General features: G+C 40.1%; 1 protein-coding gene across 2 annotated transcripts in view; it reads right to left on the bottom strand.

Moving 5' to 3' along the window:
* Window positions 1-13,336, bottom strand: part of NFXL1 (nuclear transcription factor, X-box binding like 1) — a 114,188-nt gene that overhangs the window by 31,046 nt on the left and 69,806 nt on the right. For both annotated transcript variants that reach the window (XM_053254373.1, XM_053254371.1), the window contains exons 16-17: window positions 9,114-9,254; window positions 2,203-2,369 (exon numbers count right to left, since the gene is read on the bottom strand). In XM_053254373.1, coding sequence (XP_053110348.1) covers window positions 2,203-2,369; window positions 9,114-9,254 — 308 coding nt within the window. The remainder of the gene's footprint in view (window positions 1-2,202; window positions 2,370-9,113; window positions 9,255-13,336) is intronic.

Here is a 13,336-nt window from a genome sequence, read left to right as displayed (position 1 = left end):
CAGTTTATTGATGAACACACCTTTTACTAGTGCTTTTACCATAACAATGTCAGTTCCAAAGGGGTAACCATGCTAGTCTATTGTAATGTAGCAATAACTTTGCTTCATGGGGGAATCGTGCTGTAGCTCAGTGGCAGACCCATGCTTTGCAAGCAGACGGTCCAAAATTCGATTTTTGGCATCTCCAGGTAGGTCTGGGAAGATCTCTGTTTCAAACTCTGGAAAGCCACTGCCAGTCTGTGTTGACAACAGTAAACTAGATGCACCAATAGTCCAACTCATTTTAAGCAAGTTTTATGTGACCTTTAGTCCCACTGTGTAAAACAGCTCACAAATAGTACAGTGGTTCAGATCTTTTTGCGCACTGCGGGTGCTGCTGCATCTTCCAATTGCAAGTTGCACTAGAGAACTTTTGTGCAAATGTTGAAATTGCACAAGGGAGTTGCGTGAAATCACAGTCATTCTCTCCAATGGTCATGTGATCATGCAACTCCCTTATGCCATTTTGGCATTTGCGCAAATGCGCTCTAGCAAAACGTGCATTTAGAAGACACAGCAGCACAGCACCCACAGTGTGCAAGAACCCACGGAATGCTGCATGGTATGTGTATCTATCTATCTATCTATCTATCTATCTATCTATCTATCTATCTATCCACACACACACACACGCACGCACATGGGCGCCAAATGAGGAAAACACTTTACAGATCTGTCAAAGTAGACTCTAGTTAACAAGAGTTTATGCCACCAATGCATGTCACCATAACGTCTCCTGGTTTTTAATATTAGCTAAGTTTCCCATTATTACTAGTACCCTGTATTGTAAGGGAGGCATTTTAGCACTATACTTCTTACTATAACTTCTTACTATGCTCTTGCTTCTCTGCTGGCAACTGAACAGTGCTTATTAGCAGCAAAATATTTATTACATTACTTTTATAGAGAAAAGACAGGCATGCAAACTACACAAACATCACTGAAGGTCAACGCTAGATATTACTGCAGCATAACTCATGTTACAGTGTGGCTCATGCAGATTTCCTACATAGCAGAGAGTCTGGGGGTGAGCGATGTTTAAAGTGCAAAACTGGCAGGTGGGAGGCTAAACTTCTCCCCTATTCATGATTTGCCCCCTTAGATCACTTCTACTCAGCTCTTTCCCCCTCAGTGGGGTTCCAAGGCCAGAGTAATCCTCCTCCACACTTGGAAAACAATAGCTGGAATAGTCTGGGGTGGGGTTGAAAGCACAGGCAGAGGAAGAATTCAGCACACGCCCCGCTAAGATGCACTCTCCCACCCCACTTCACTGGGGGTGGGGGGAATCGGCAACACCCACACTGTGCCATCACACTGTATAGTTTGGCTCTGAGATATATCAACACACACATCTATGTTGAAATTAGAGAACAGAGACAAACAAGTGGGGGTGGGGGCCTGAAAGGATAAAGGACAAAAACAACTAAACAAGTCTGTTCAAGCAATACAGCTTATTGTACAGTTTATCCCGTGCAATTCTGTGGCACAGGAAGAGTAAGCAGCACCATGACAAACTAACTCCAGACATGCCTAGAGCACAAAATATTTGTGGTAAATATGGTCCTATGATTCAGACTAGTGAGCCTTACTATTTGCACACAGAGAAAATAGTAATTAGCCCAGAATGTGTAGCACACATGGTGCTGGGGTCAACCTTTGTGCCCATTCTTAAAGTTCTGTCTGTGCAACAAATTGCCTCATGAAGAATGGGAGCAGCATGTCAACAGAAGTCAGCAAGGTAAGTTTAAAACAAATTCATGCAAGATGTCAGTCCAGTAGGTGGACATTCCCCATGACTTTGTTAGCTAGTAGTATCTGGAGGAAACATCTTTCCTACCTTCTAACCTGTCAATCAGTAGACTCAAGAACAGACAGCTCAAGCAAGACCCAAGTCAAGCCTAGATAATCTGGTGCCTCAGTCCACCATTCTGATATATGCCCCCAGAACACACTTCAAATATGGCTCTCACTGCAAAGAGCCTCATATGGGACAGGTAGATGAATTAATTCTGATCTGAACAGTACTCTTGCTTTGTCCATTTTTAACACCCAAGTAGAAGGCACAGGGAGAAAGAGAAAATCCATCTAATGCAGCAACATACACACAGCACAGTGACATTTAAAATCTCAAAGTTGAAAGCAAGTCTCCCTTGAACTACATACAAGCATTCAATGTACAGGCTTGTGAGTTTGCAGTGACACTTCATCCGGATCATTTGAGCACATGGTGAGCATTCCCCAGGGTGGCAAGGCAGAATACATGAGTGAGGGCAGCCAGGCGGTCGTGGCTTAGAACATTCTTCTTCACACTGAGAACATTCTGGTCCTGCCTAATAACAATACAGTAAAAAGACAAATGATGGAATGATTTGCTCTTTAAACAATTTACTGCTTTAACAAAAAAACCCCAATATTTAAATGACATTTTGTTATTTTAAAGTAATATACTTCTAACAGAGCTGAAAACTTTTTTTTTAAAGGGTATTGCGAGAGACCGCTTGTCCTTTCCTAACTAAAATTCAACTAAAATGCAGGGAACTGTTGGACTAAGACTGGGAAAACCCAAGTTCGAATCCCCATTCAACCGTGAAACTTACTGAGTGACTCTGGGCCAGTCATGTTTCTTTCAGCCTAACCTACCTCACAGGGTCGTTGTGAGGATAAAAATAAGCATGTACACTGCTCTGAGCTTCTCGGAGGAAGAGCGGAATACAAATGTAAAAACAAACCATACCATGAGCAAAATGACACATATATGGTGGACATGTGTTAATCCCTAAGCATTCTAGAAGAGGACAGCAGAGGTGAGAAAAACAATGACCAGTTGCCATTTGCACCATTTCACTTTTTGTTAGGCTGCACAGAAAATTTGGTACATTCTGATAATCAAGAAATTGTTAACAACAATTGGTGAAAAGGACTGAAATCTCACATACACACACACACACACACACACACACACATACACACACACACGACCTGTGTAGGCCCTCTCTTTGAAGATTGGTTTAAAGGCTCTTGGATATCCTATATATGGTCACTCTTGCCCACTTAGATTTCAAGAAAAAGAAGATTGAATTTAAAAAAATCAGCGTTGGAATCAACTTTTATTCTATTGGAATAGATACACCCATCAAAATGCACCCATAGTGCTCCATGAAATGCCACTTCTCATGGTGGGGGACCCTCCACCATGAAGTGGGATGTGGCATGAGAAGGCTGCAGGGAAGGGAAGAATCCGCTGAAACGAAACAAAGACTATGCACGTCTCATACTAGGCACTTCTGCCAAGTTACCAACGTTTCTAACCATGTCACAACACAAGTCACAACAGCATTACATCCCACTTAATTTCCAAATGTCCCTGACCCTCAGGAGTAACTTGGGGGGTGGGGTGGCGGCACTGGGGCCTGAAATGGAAAGGAGTAGAGGAAAAGTCTGCTTCTGTAAGATTCCTTGTACTCAGGGTACTTTGAATGAGACTTAGGCGTTTGCCACTTTACTCTTCTAGTGCATAATTGTCACCTTTTGTATAATTTGTGAATAAAGACTATATTTGAAAAATTATAGAACCCCTCCCAATAATACTTAGACACACAATCAGTTATCCTCCACTTATATCTATTTGATGAAAGAAATAATTGCAGTTTAGATATTCAAATAACATCTCATCTTGTTCCTTACATGTAAATCTTGAAATATTTCTACTTGGATACATAGTCTGATAGATTAAAAACAACAAAACATCAGGAATTTGTTATCAGTCTAATAAAACATTCAAGGATCAAGCTGGCCTATAAATGGAAAATCTATAAAAACAGCTCCTCAAAGGGAGAACTGGTTAAAAAGGGCTTATAATATTTTGCATAGAGCTAAGCTAAATCATCTAGTTAAAATATGGAAGGGGGCGGGAACTGATTTCAGCTTGATAACTTTGTGAACTGGATTCCATTTGTTAGATAGTACAATGTATGGTTTAAGCAATATTTCAGCTGAAATCTCATTTTGATACAAGCTATCATTTATACCCTTATTTTGTGTTTTTAAAAAACCCCAGCACAGGACACATAAAAAAAAAAAAATCTCAGGATACACATAGAGCAGCAAACACAGCCAGCCAGCTGCAGTCTCTCTTCCACAGTCATATGGCAGTACTTGTTAGTAACATCTAAAAAGAATATTGCATATGAAGGTTTTGCAAGCTGGAATACTACTTGTGCTACTTCCTAAGCAAGATTCTTTGAAGATATTACTAAATAAGCACTACCAGGCAACTGCAGAAGTGACTGCACAGACAATGCATCTTTGTAACTAGGGATGTTCACCGAATTGGCTGGCTTGGTTCGGCTCAAATCTGGACCGGATTCGAGCTGCCCTGGCCAGTATGGACTCTGTTGAGCCTGGCCCAGTCTGGTCCCACTGTCGAGTCAGCTCGAGGGGCTCTATGACTATACTTGTAAAAATCTGGCAAGGCAGCGGTGGAGGGGCCAGGGGAAAGTTCTCTCTTTTTACCTTGAAAAATCGCCACTGCTCAGCAAGATGGTGGCAGCAGTGGCCATAGAGGCAGCGGGATGTCTTTCACCCTCCTGTCCGCCTCCTGAATGACAGCCCTGGCTGTCTAGGGGCCGTTTCGGTCCTCTCTGTGCATGCCCTTCCCCGCCTGGCAACCCTTTACTTGAAAAAGGGAATCCTTGCTAGATCACCCTTTGTAAGTATACTGTCAAGCCAGCTCGTGAGGCGGTGGCTTGGTTCGACTTGCTGGACAAGGGCCACCCCCCATGCAGCTCTAGGGTGAGCCTTTGAGCAGCAGAACTGGTTCACACATCCTTATTTGTAACATCCAAAGCTATGCACTATAATATCAACAGATCCCTGTTAAATTGTTATTTATACAGCACCATTATATAGCACATGGCACTCTACAAAAAATGAGAGGGCAGATACCTGCCCCAGGGGCCTACAATCTAGCAAATCTAGGAGATGATAGAGGAAGGGAGGAGGGGGTACTATATGTGAGCTGTGCCAAAGGCTTCACAGAAAAGGTGGGTTTTAAGGAGATATATGAAGGAAGTAAGAGGGATGGCATAAGGTAGGAATACACAGGTGCCCAAATCCCTGCTATTATGGCCGAAAGACCAGGTAGCACAACAATCAAATTAAGCAATGTGTGTAAGAATAAAAGTGTAGGTTAGCAGTGCATGAAGACAATCTGCACTACATATTTCATGTCCAAGGTGCTTGGAATACAAGGAAATTCCTTGAATTAACCTATGGATCCAGGGTGGTACACCAGATAGATATTATGACTTAGTCTAAGGAGACCTGGGTTTAACAAACAATTCTATAATGCTCACTCGATCTTGGACTACTCACTCTCTTTCTCTGACCAAATCTACCTCATAGTGGGGGAAGCGGGGTGCAGTTGTGAGAAGCGATTGAGATAACCCCATGTACACTATCCCAAGCTCTTTAGGTAAGGGGTGGGATGCAAATGTAATAAATAAATATTTTTCAACCAAAAAGGAGCTGAACTTGTCTACAACAACTTCCAAAAGGAGAATTAGAAAAAGAACTGACGTTAGGTGGAGACTAAGCAAGGGAGATATAATGCCACCAAATGCCAATCTCAGAAAGGTTAACGCCAACAAAATTGTTATCCAACCCTGACTATGACATTTCAGCACAAAACAGGCATTTCTTTAATTGCTTTTCACCTGCAAAGTACCGAGCAAACACTAATTTGAATCATGAAGCTGACTGGATGTGAGAAGCCTAAAAACCAATCACTATTTTAGAATGTCTTCTGCTTTTAGCTTTTGCCAAGAAGTACATCGTATTAAGGGCCATGAACGATAGCAGACTTTTTAAATGAGCTTTTAATTTTTGTCCAAGTAATGTCTCTTGAAAAATTATTAATAGTTCAGGATAGGAATCTGTTCTACAAATGGCTAAAAAGCACATACCACAACACATACACTCTTAATTCAGTGTGAATAATCTTTAAAAGGTTAAATATCTCTATTTGTACTTACTGTAACTAGGTTTAAAACTGTACTTTACTTAGCAGATTCTAACCTACTTTAGCACATTGTCCAGGAAACAAAGTGCCATGTCCACCAGTGGTTCAAATAACAAACAAACAAAAAAATCTCATTAAGGAATGACAGTTATTTAGAGACACGCACACATAAAGGAAGTGAAGCTGCTGTTGGCTTTCATTTCTAAGCCAGGTTTGCCAAAAATCTGTTCAGTCTCCCCACCCCACAAACATAATTCTTAAAGAGGTTTCACACAATGTTGTTAATTGTTAAATGTGTTTACAGCTATGTGTTTTAATTACATACCAGATAACCATGAAGTAAATAACTATCAAAACCATAACCAAATAGTTATTACAGCACTGCACTATCCCTATCAAACAGTTCAATACTGAAGTATACTTAACAAGCGACAGGTGGGGCTGGGAAAAATCTCAAATACAAAGTTTGCACTAAATAGGTGATTAAGTCCGTATGTTTTAGACCAAGAAGGGGGAGGACAGGAGAAAAGACAGACATGTCATCATTACATATTGCAGCAAAAGGTGAAGATAGGAAACAAAACACAATTTAGCATGTTGCATTGGTAACAGACTTACAACTGGCCAATAGTCAGGATTTCAAAAAAATGTGAGTTATGACAGTTCCGAAATAGTCAAAAGGGAAAAGTAGTGTCACATCCCTAACCATTATGAGCTGGTAACATCATGAAGATGAGATGAAGTGAGACAGAGAAATGTGGAGAAGTTAAGTTAGAATACAGGCAGTGAGGTAAAGCAATGCAAGGAACACAGGAGCTGAGTGGCAGACAAATAAGCAGCATAAGGGATGTAGTAACTAGGAAGATACTCCAAACTATTTCATTTGCTATGTACGGAAGATCTACTAAGTAGTCATGATTGAAAAACAAAGACTGCAATTCTACATAGACCTTACTTAGGAGTAAACCCCATTTGACTAGCACCTCCATCAACCACTACTGACTGCCCTCTCTAGCCTACTGGTATGGCTGGCTTCCCTGCATTTCCCTCCTTTGACCAAAGCTGGATAGTGACCTGAGTCTCCAGTTCAAGACCAACTGTAGGGATGAACCCAACAGTTATTTTTAAAATTAAGGTCTTGTATATAAAAAGGGGTGAGGCAGTAATAGTACAATAGGTAACTCCCAAGGAGGACATTAACCTTTGATTGCTTTTATGTCCCCGTCACCCCACACATTACATCTCTTCTGTATGAAATTAATGAAGATACAGAAAGTTGTTCTCACATTATTAAAACCCCAGCTAAGAAGAGGGACTTTTAAATATTATTATTATTATTACTACATTTATATCCTGCTCTTCCTCCAAGGAGCCCAGAACGGTGTACTACTACATACTTAAGTTTCTCTTTTACAACAACCTTGTGAAGTAGGCAAGGCTGAGAGAGAAGTGACTAGCCCAAAGTCACCCAGCTAGTATCATGGCTGAATGGGAATTTGAACTCGGGTCTCCCCGGTCCTAGTCCAGCACTCTAAACACTACACCCTGAACACTGTTGTATCCTCCTGCATTTCTACGGAGTCTTTTCATGTAAGTGTTTTTCCTGAGACAGTGCAATATACAAAACCTCCTTACTACAATTTCATATGCTGCTACTCTTCAGGATTAGTACAACATAACTTTGGATGAGGTCACACAATCCACCAGCAGGTAAGAAAGAGGGAACTTGAGGTTCTTGCAGAGAGCATGCTCCTGGCAAGCATGCTGCATGCACCCGCCACCGTCTAGTTCCCGAGGCGTCTTCTCTGCCCAACTTCAAATCGTGTTTATGGAAGTTGGGCAACGGTTGGGCAGAGAACTCATGACCTGGACTTGAGTGGGTTTGCATGCCAAGAGCATGTGCTCCCGAGAACTTACAGTTGCCTCCTACTTACTTGCTAGAGGATTGTGTGAACTAGCCCTTTGGTCGTTCAACTTATTATCTTACCTCACTGATAATTTGCACAATATTATGAAAGCATAAAACCACGCAATATTGTATGTATCATTTCTGGGTATAATTTAACATGATATGGAACTCAACCCACCAGTGTAGATAGAAATAAATTAAGGGGTGTGTGTGTCTTTTTGTTTTTAAGTAAAGTTTCAGTTATATCGTATGAAGTCTAAACTTAATGCAAAAAGATAACCTCTAAAAATGGGACTTATGACCCACTTATTAAGGGCTGGTTTTAGTTGTAAAGAAAGAACGGTGAAAACTTATTCATTAGTCACCATAGAGCACAATAGTTCATATACTTACATTATGGCTTGATATTGGGGGACCTGGGACTAGCTATAGCAGTTATAATCTACTGCTCCATAGGGGTGGCTATTTACTCCTACTAACTGCCTGATCACTGCAACTGGCTTAGTCAGTACTTTGATTATACACATTTATGGAAATGCCTACCATTAAAATAAAGATACATTTACTTTCCACCTCATAGAGAACACTTAGCTGCCTAGTAACCAGTACCAGCCCTGGTTGAAATTATATGCTTTTTTGTAGGGCGGGGCAGAGCAATTATATGAGAAAGAAGGGTCTGGACAGTGTTCCAAGAAAGAAAACACTGGAAAGAAGAAGCAACTTTGATTCCAGCCAGTTGGTCTCTACAAAACCTGTAGCGGCTGCAAGTCATAAAGGGAACCCATCTGTGAACATTTTTAAAAGAAATATCACCGGTTAATATGCACTTTTATTTAGTAAGTATCTAAATAAGTGGGTTGTGGGGTTTTGGATTTTTTAGTGGTTTTATGTTGGCCTTTCTTCTTAGCAAATTCAGTCTAAAGATTAAATCACTCTACCCTGCAACATACCACTGAAGAATTGCATATACTATTCAACACTGCACTCACACAGCTCTGCTGCTTTCTATTTAATGTGGACAATCAAACCTAATTAGACAAATGAGAAAAGTAGAAATTAAACACATTAAAGGTTGCCTGACAGTTATATTCTCAAGTTCTAGAGAACAAAGTGGTTTGGTTCCACTGCAAGAAAGCTTGACTTTACCTTTCGAACATCCTTGTCATCATTCGTTTCAGTAACTTTATGACATTCTTTCATGCAAGTATGGTTCTGACAACTGAGCAGTCTTCCACAAAATCTTTTACAGGAGTAAGGCCTTGCAGCATGACATGGCAATGGACTCACCTGAAAGATTGAAAGAAAGCTGAATGAGACCAGGGCAGATGGCTTTTCCAACATTTTATAAAGTAAGTTTTAAAATCTCAGGATTGACCACATGTGTATAGGCATATCATAATTATGAAATTGTCATAACCATTTTTCTACCTCTGGTACTATGAGGTAAACTATAAATGCATTGAATGGAAATATACACAAACTGTAATTGGAGCAAACACATTATGTTTAAGTAACTCTTGATGTTGAGTATAACTGGATTTCCAAAATATTTTCTAAAACGGGTAGATAACACAGCTGGAAATGTAATGCACCAGAGACTATGAATATATTGTATTTACCTGTATATAAGATAAGACTATATTTAAGATGAACCCTTTTAAAAAGAGGGTTTAAATACAGGTTATATCTGTATTTACCCAAAAGGAAGAGGACTCTGAATCCAAGATGACCACCTGATTTCTTACATCAAAATACTTGGAAAAAACCTAGTCAAGTTCAGGTAAACACAGTAAATATTATTTGGAGGCGGGGGAGAACAGGACACATGACAGCCTGCTCAGCTGTAGATCCCAGATTGTGGAATAATCTCTGCCACCTTGTTCGTAAAGCTTTATTCATGTAATTAAGATATTTTATTGTCCCCTTAAATTTTATTCTGCTTCTAAGTCTTTTATTACTCTAGTATTTTGTGGCACATTTTGTTTTTAATCGATTTATTTTTTTGTTTGTACTATGTATTTTTATTAATGTATTTTTGATTTGTTAGCCAGCTTAGGGGCTGAGAGGTTAAAAAAGAAACCAGATCTCTAGATAACTTAAAATAATCAACCAACCACAATTTTAGGTTAAAAGAAATGATGAGTCTATCTGATGTAGGGAAGGGATTAATGGGGATATTTATTTTTTTTAAAATAGAAAAAGACAAGGTGGCATTCAAATTAGCCCCCTGCTAACTGAATAAAAATGCAACTTTTCAAGGTGGAGATTCTCTTTTATTTAGTTAGGGAAGAGCAAGTGGCTATATTCAACCCCCACACAGCATACTTCCAGAGACTGTTGCTGGTGCCTACTCCCCCCCACCTTCAAAATATAAGACCTTTGGGGACAGGGAACCATCTTTTTATTATTTTCTATATAAGCTGCTTTGGGAACTTTTTTTTAAAGCTGTAAATAAATAATAGTAATATCTCTCCAGCAGAAAAATCTTCTTTCAGACTCCAGAGTTGGAGTTTTAGTCTGGATGCCACCACTAGCTCATTATCTCTTGCTCTCCAAAATAAGAAACATCCAATAAAACAACTAATAAAATCAGAATAACCATTTGAAATGCTATTCCACTCAGAAACCAAATTGTAAGAGACCAGGTTTCACAATCCAGCTATCACCATTTTGGCAAAAATCAAAACTTAGGAAACACTAATTCAGTTACCTGAACCCCTTAATCAGTCATTAGGACCATAGTCCCACAAAATTATTTTAGCATCATGAAATCATTCAATACAATGGCTGACATCTAGACTAGCACTGCATGGATGCAGACTAATGTTGTGGTATCATTGTGGTGGTGGGCAATGTTTACTGATCTCTCTATCTCTCTGAACCCCACTGTACATCTCTAAAATATGACCCTGGGGGCTGTGGGACAGTGGGACCCTCAGGGTCCTATGCCTGGGAGGCACAATGGGCTTCAGGGGGTTGGACAGTTTGGTGGAAAATATCCCCCTCCTTGTGCAGTGTTGGACTAGATGTCAGCACTGTTATACCAGTGCAGTACTACTGGGGATGTCAGCCAATACAACAAGAAGTTCTGGTAAGTATCTGCCTACTTTCCTTTAACTATAATCTTAATGGATTATTACCAACTTCTGTCTCAAACATTCATACACTCACCATCTTGAATTGGGATGGATGAAATCATCACAAACTATGCCACTGAGGTGTCCCTACAACCATACCAAGTTGTGTTCAAATCCTTTCCACTTGAGCCTCAAATGTTCATGATGATGTCATCGACCCTGATTCAGCCTGAATCAACGCAGATGACGTCATCACAAACTACACCACTGAGGTGCCCCAATGTGTCCCTACAGCTGTAGCAAATTTGGTTCAAATCGGTTAGGCAGTTCACAACATAGCCCAATTGTGCATCAAATGTTTACAAGTGCACCATCTTGAACCGGGGTGGATGACATCATTGCAAAGCATGCCGTCGAGGTGCCCTGTGAATCACTCACTACAACTGTATCAAATTTGGTTCAAATTGGTTAGGCAGTCTACAAGTTAGCCCTCTTGGGCCTCACATGAGTCCGCCATTTTGAATCACGGTAGATTAAATCATCACAAACTATGCAGTTGAAATGTCCCTATCTGTTCTAGAACAGGAGCAAATTGGGTTCAAATCAGTCCAGGTATTGTGAAGCTAATAGGGACAGACATGCAGAAAACTGGATGATCTCAATCTTATTTTCCTTAAGGAAAGTAGGCTAAAAACGTGATAAACAGAGCAGCACACATCATCAGTTGACCTTGACCAAATAAGAGAGACTACAGCTCAGAAGACAAGCACATGCTTTACATGCAGAAGGTTCAGCTCCTAGCTTCTCTAGGTAAGGCTGGAAAACACTTGACTGAAACCCAGGAGAGCCGCTGCCAGTCAGTGCCAGGAACAGTGATTGGTCCTACATGGACCAATAGTCTGGCTCAGTTTAAAGCAGACTCTTATATCCAATTTTCAACTTACAGCTTATTTTCATACCCAACAGGACTTTTGGGTGGGACACTAGAAGTTGTTAATGTGCACTAATTTTATTTACAGGACAGTTCAGACTTTTGTCATCAGATTTAAGAGGCTGCATTTCTTTTTTTTCTTTTTCCTTTTTGAGATAGATAGAGAGAGAGAATGACAATGACTGAATGAATGAGAATACACACACACACATAGTACCTTCTATAACATATATATTGTATTTTTTCTACAAATCCGAACAGACTTTCATGTTTCCACAAACATGAACAGACCTTCTCATACTTCACCAATTAGGACCCATTTCAGCAGATAATAGGCACGTAAGATTTTCCTCTCTAAACAGCTGTGTCCTGGCAGATTCACATGGCAAGAATTATGAAAGTGTACCACGGCTGACACATTCTTTTATGCAGAACTTATATGGAATCTTTGCTTTGCTGAGCGTGACCTGGCCTCTAAAATGCCTGTTCAGAGATCAGCCCAAGCGTACATTAAAAGCTTCAGTTTACTGCTATCCTAGAAGTAGAACAAGGGCTAAGACCCCCTGTACACATTCTGGAGCAATGCAGTAGGCACTGCCTTCTGGTTTGCTCTCATATTGCTCCATGAACTTTTAAAACTTTTACCCACGTGATTTTGCTTTAGAGTACAGAATGTAAAATATGTTACATAATGCTTGCACACATGACTTGTGTGTTTGTAAACACATTGTAAAGCAAAAGACACATAAATGGAAATTTAACCATTCCTGGTTAAATTTCTTTTGTGTTGAAAGCCACAAAAGAAATACCAATTCTGTTGCTCCGGTTGTGTGTAAAGCAGAGTCTAAGGATTAGGTAAAATAAGGGATGATCAAGTCAAGCAAGGAGCTATACCTACTCTGCAGTTTAAAAAATAAGTTGTAATTAGAGGGAAAGCTTACTACATACAGCCTTACACCATACTGATTCCACCCACTATTCTGGCCACAATCTGTCTCTTACATAGAGAAATGGGCACAGCCACTTTCAGCAGGAGCTGCACAAGCAACCAGGATGTATGAGACTTTCTGCTGTGAGCTACTATGCCAGACTGAAGGACTGAAAGAACAGCACGAAAGGAATGCTTTGAAGTTCCAGTATCTTTTGCTTAACTGCAGTTTTGTAATATAATTACTTCTGCTAAAAATAAACATCTTCACAAATCCAAAACATCAAGGCAACTTATAGAAAGAAAAGAGGGAAAATAGATTAACAAGCCAACAATCACTTCCAGAAAATTACCAAAGCAGAGAAGATTAGCTCTGTTTTCCACAGGAAAGGATAGGAGAGAGAAAAAAGCAGTTCAGTTAAATAGCACATCT

Source organism: Hemicordylus capensis, chromosome 5 (genome assembly GCF_027244095.1).
Source record: "Hemicordylus capensis ecotype Gifberg chromosome 5, rHemCap1.1.pri, whole genome shotgun sequence".
NCBI classification, from domain to species: domain Eukaryota; kingdom Metazoa; phylum Chordata; class Lepidosauria; order Squamata; family Cordylidae; genus Hemicordylus; species Hemicordylus capensis.
This window is presented reverse-complemented; position numbering and strand designations above follow the sequence as displayed.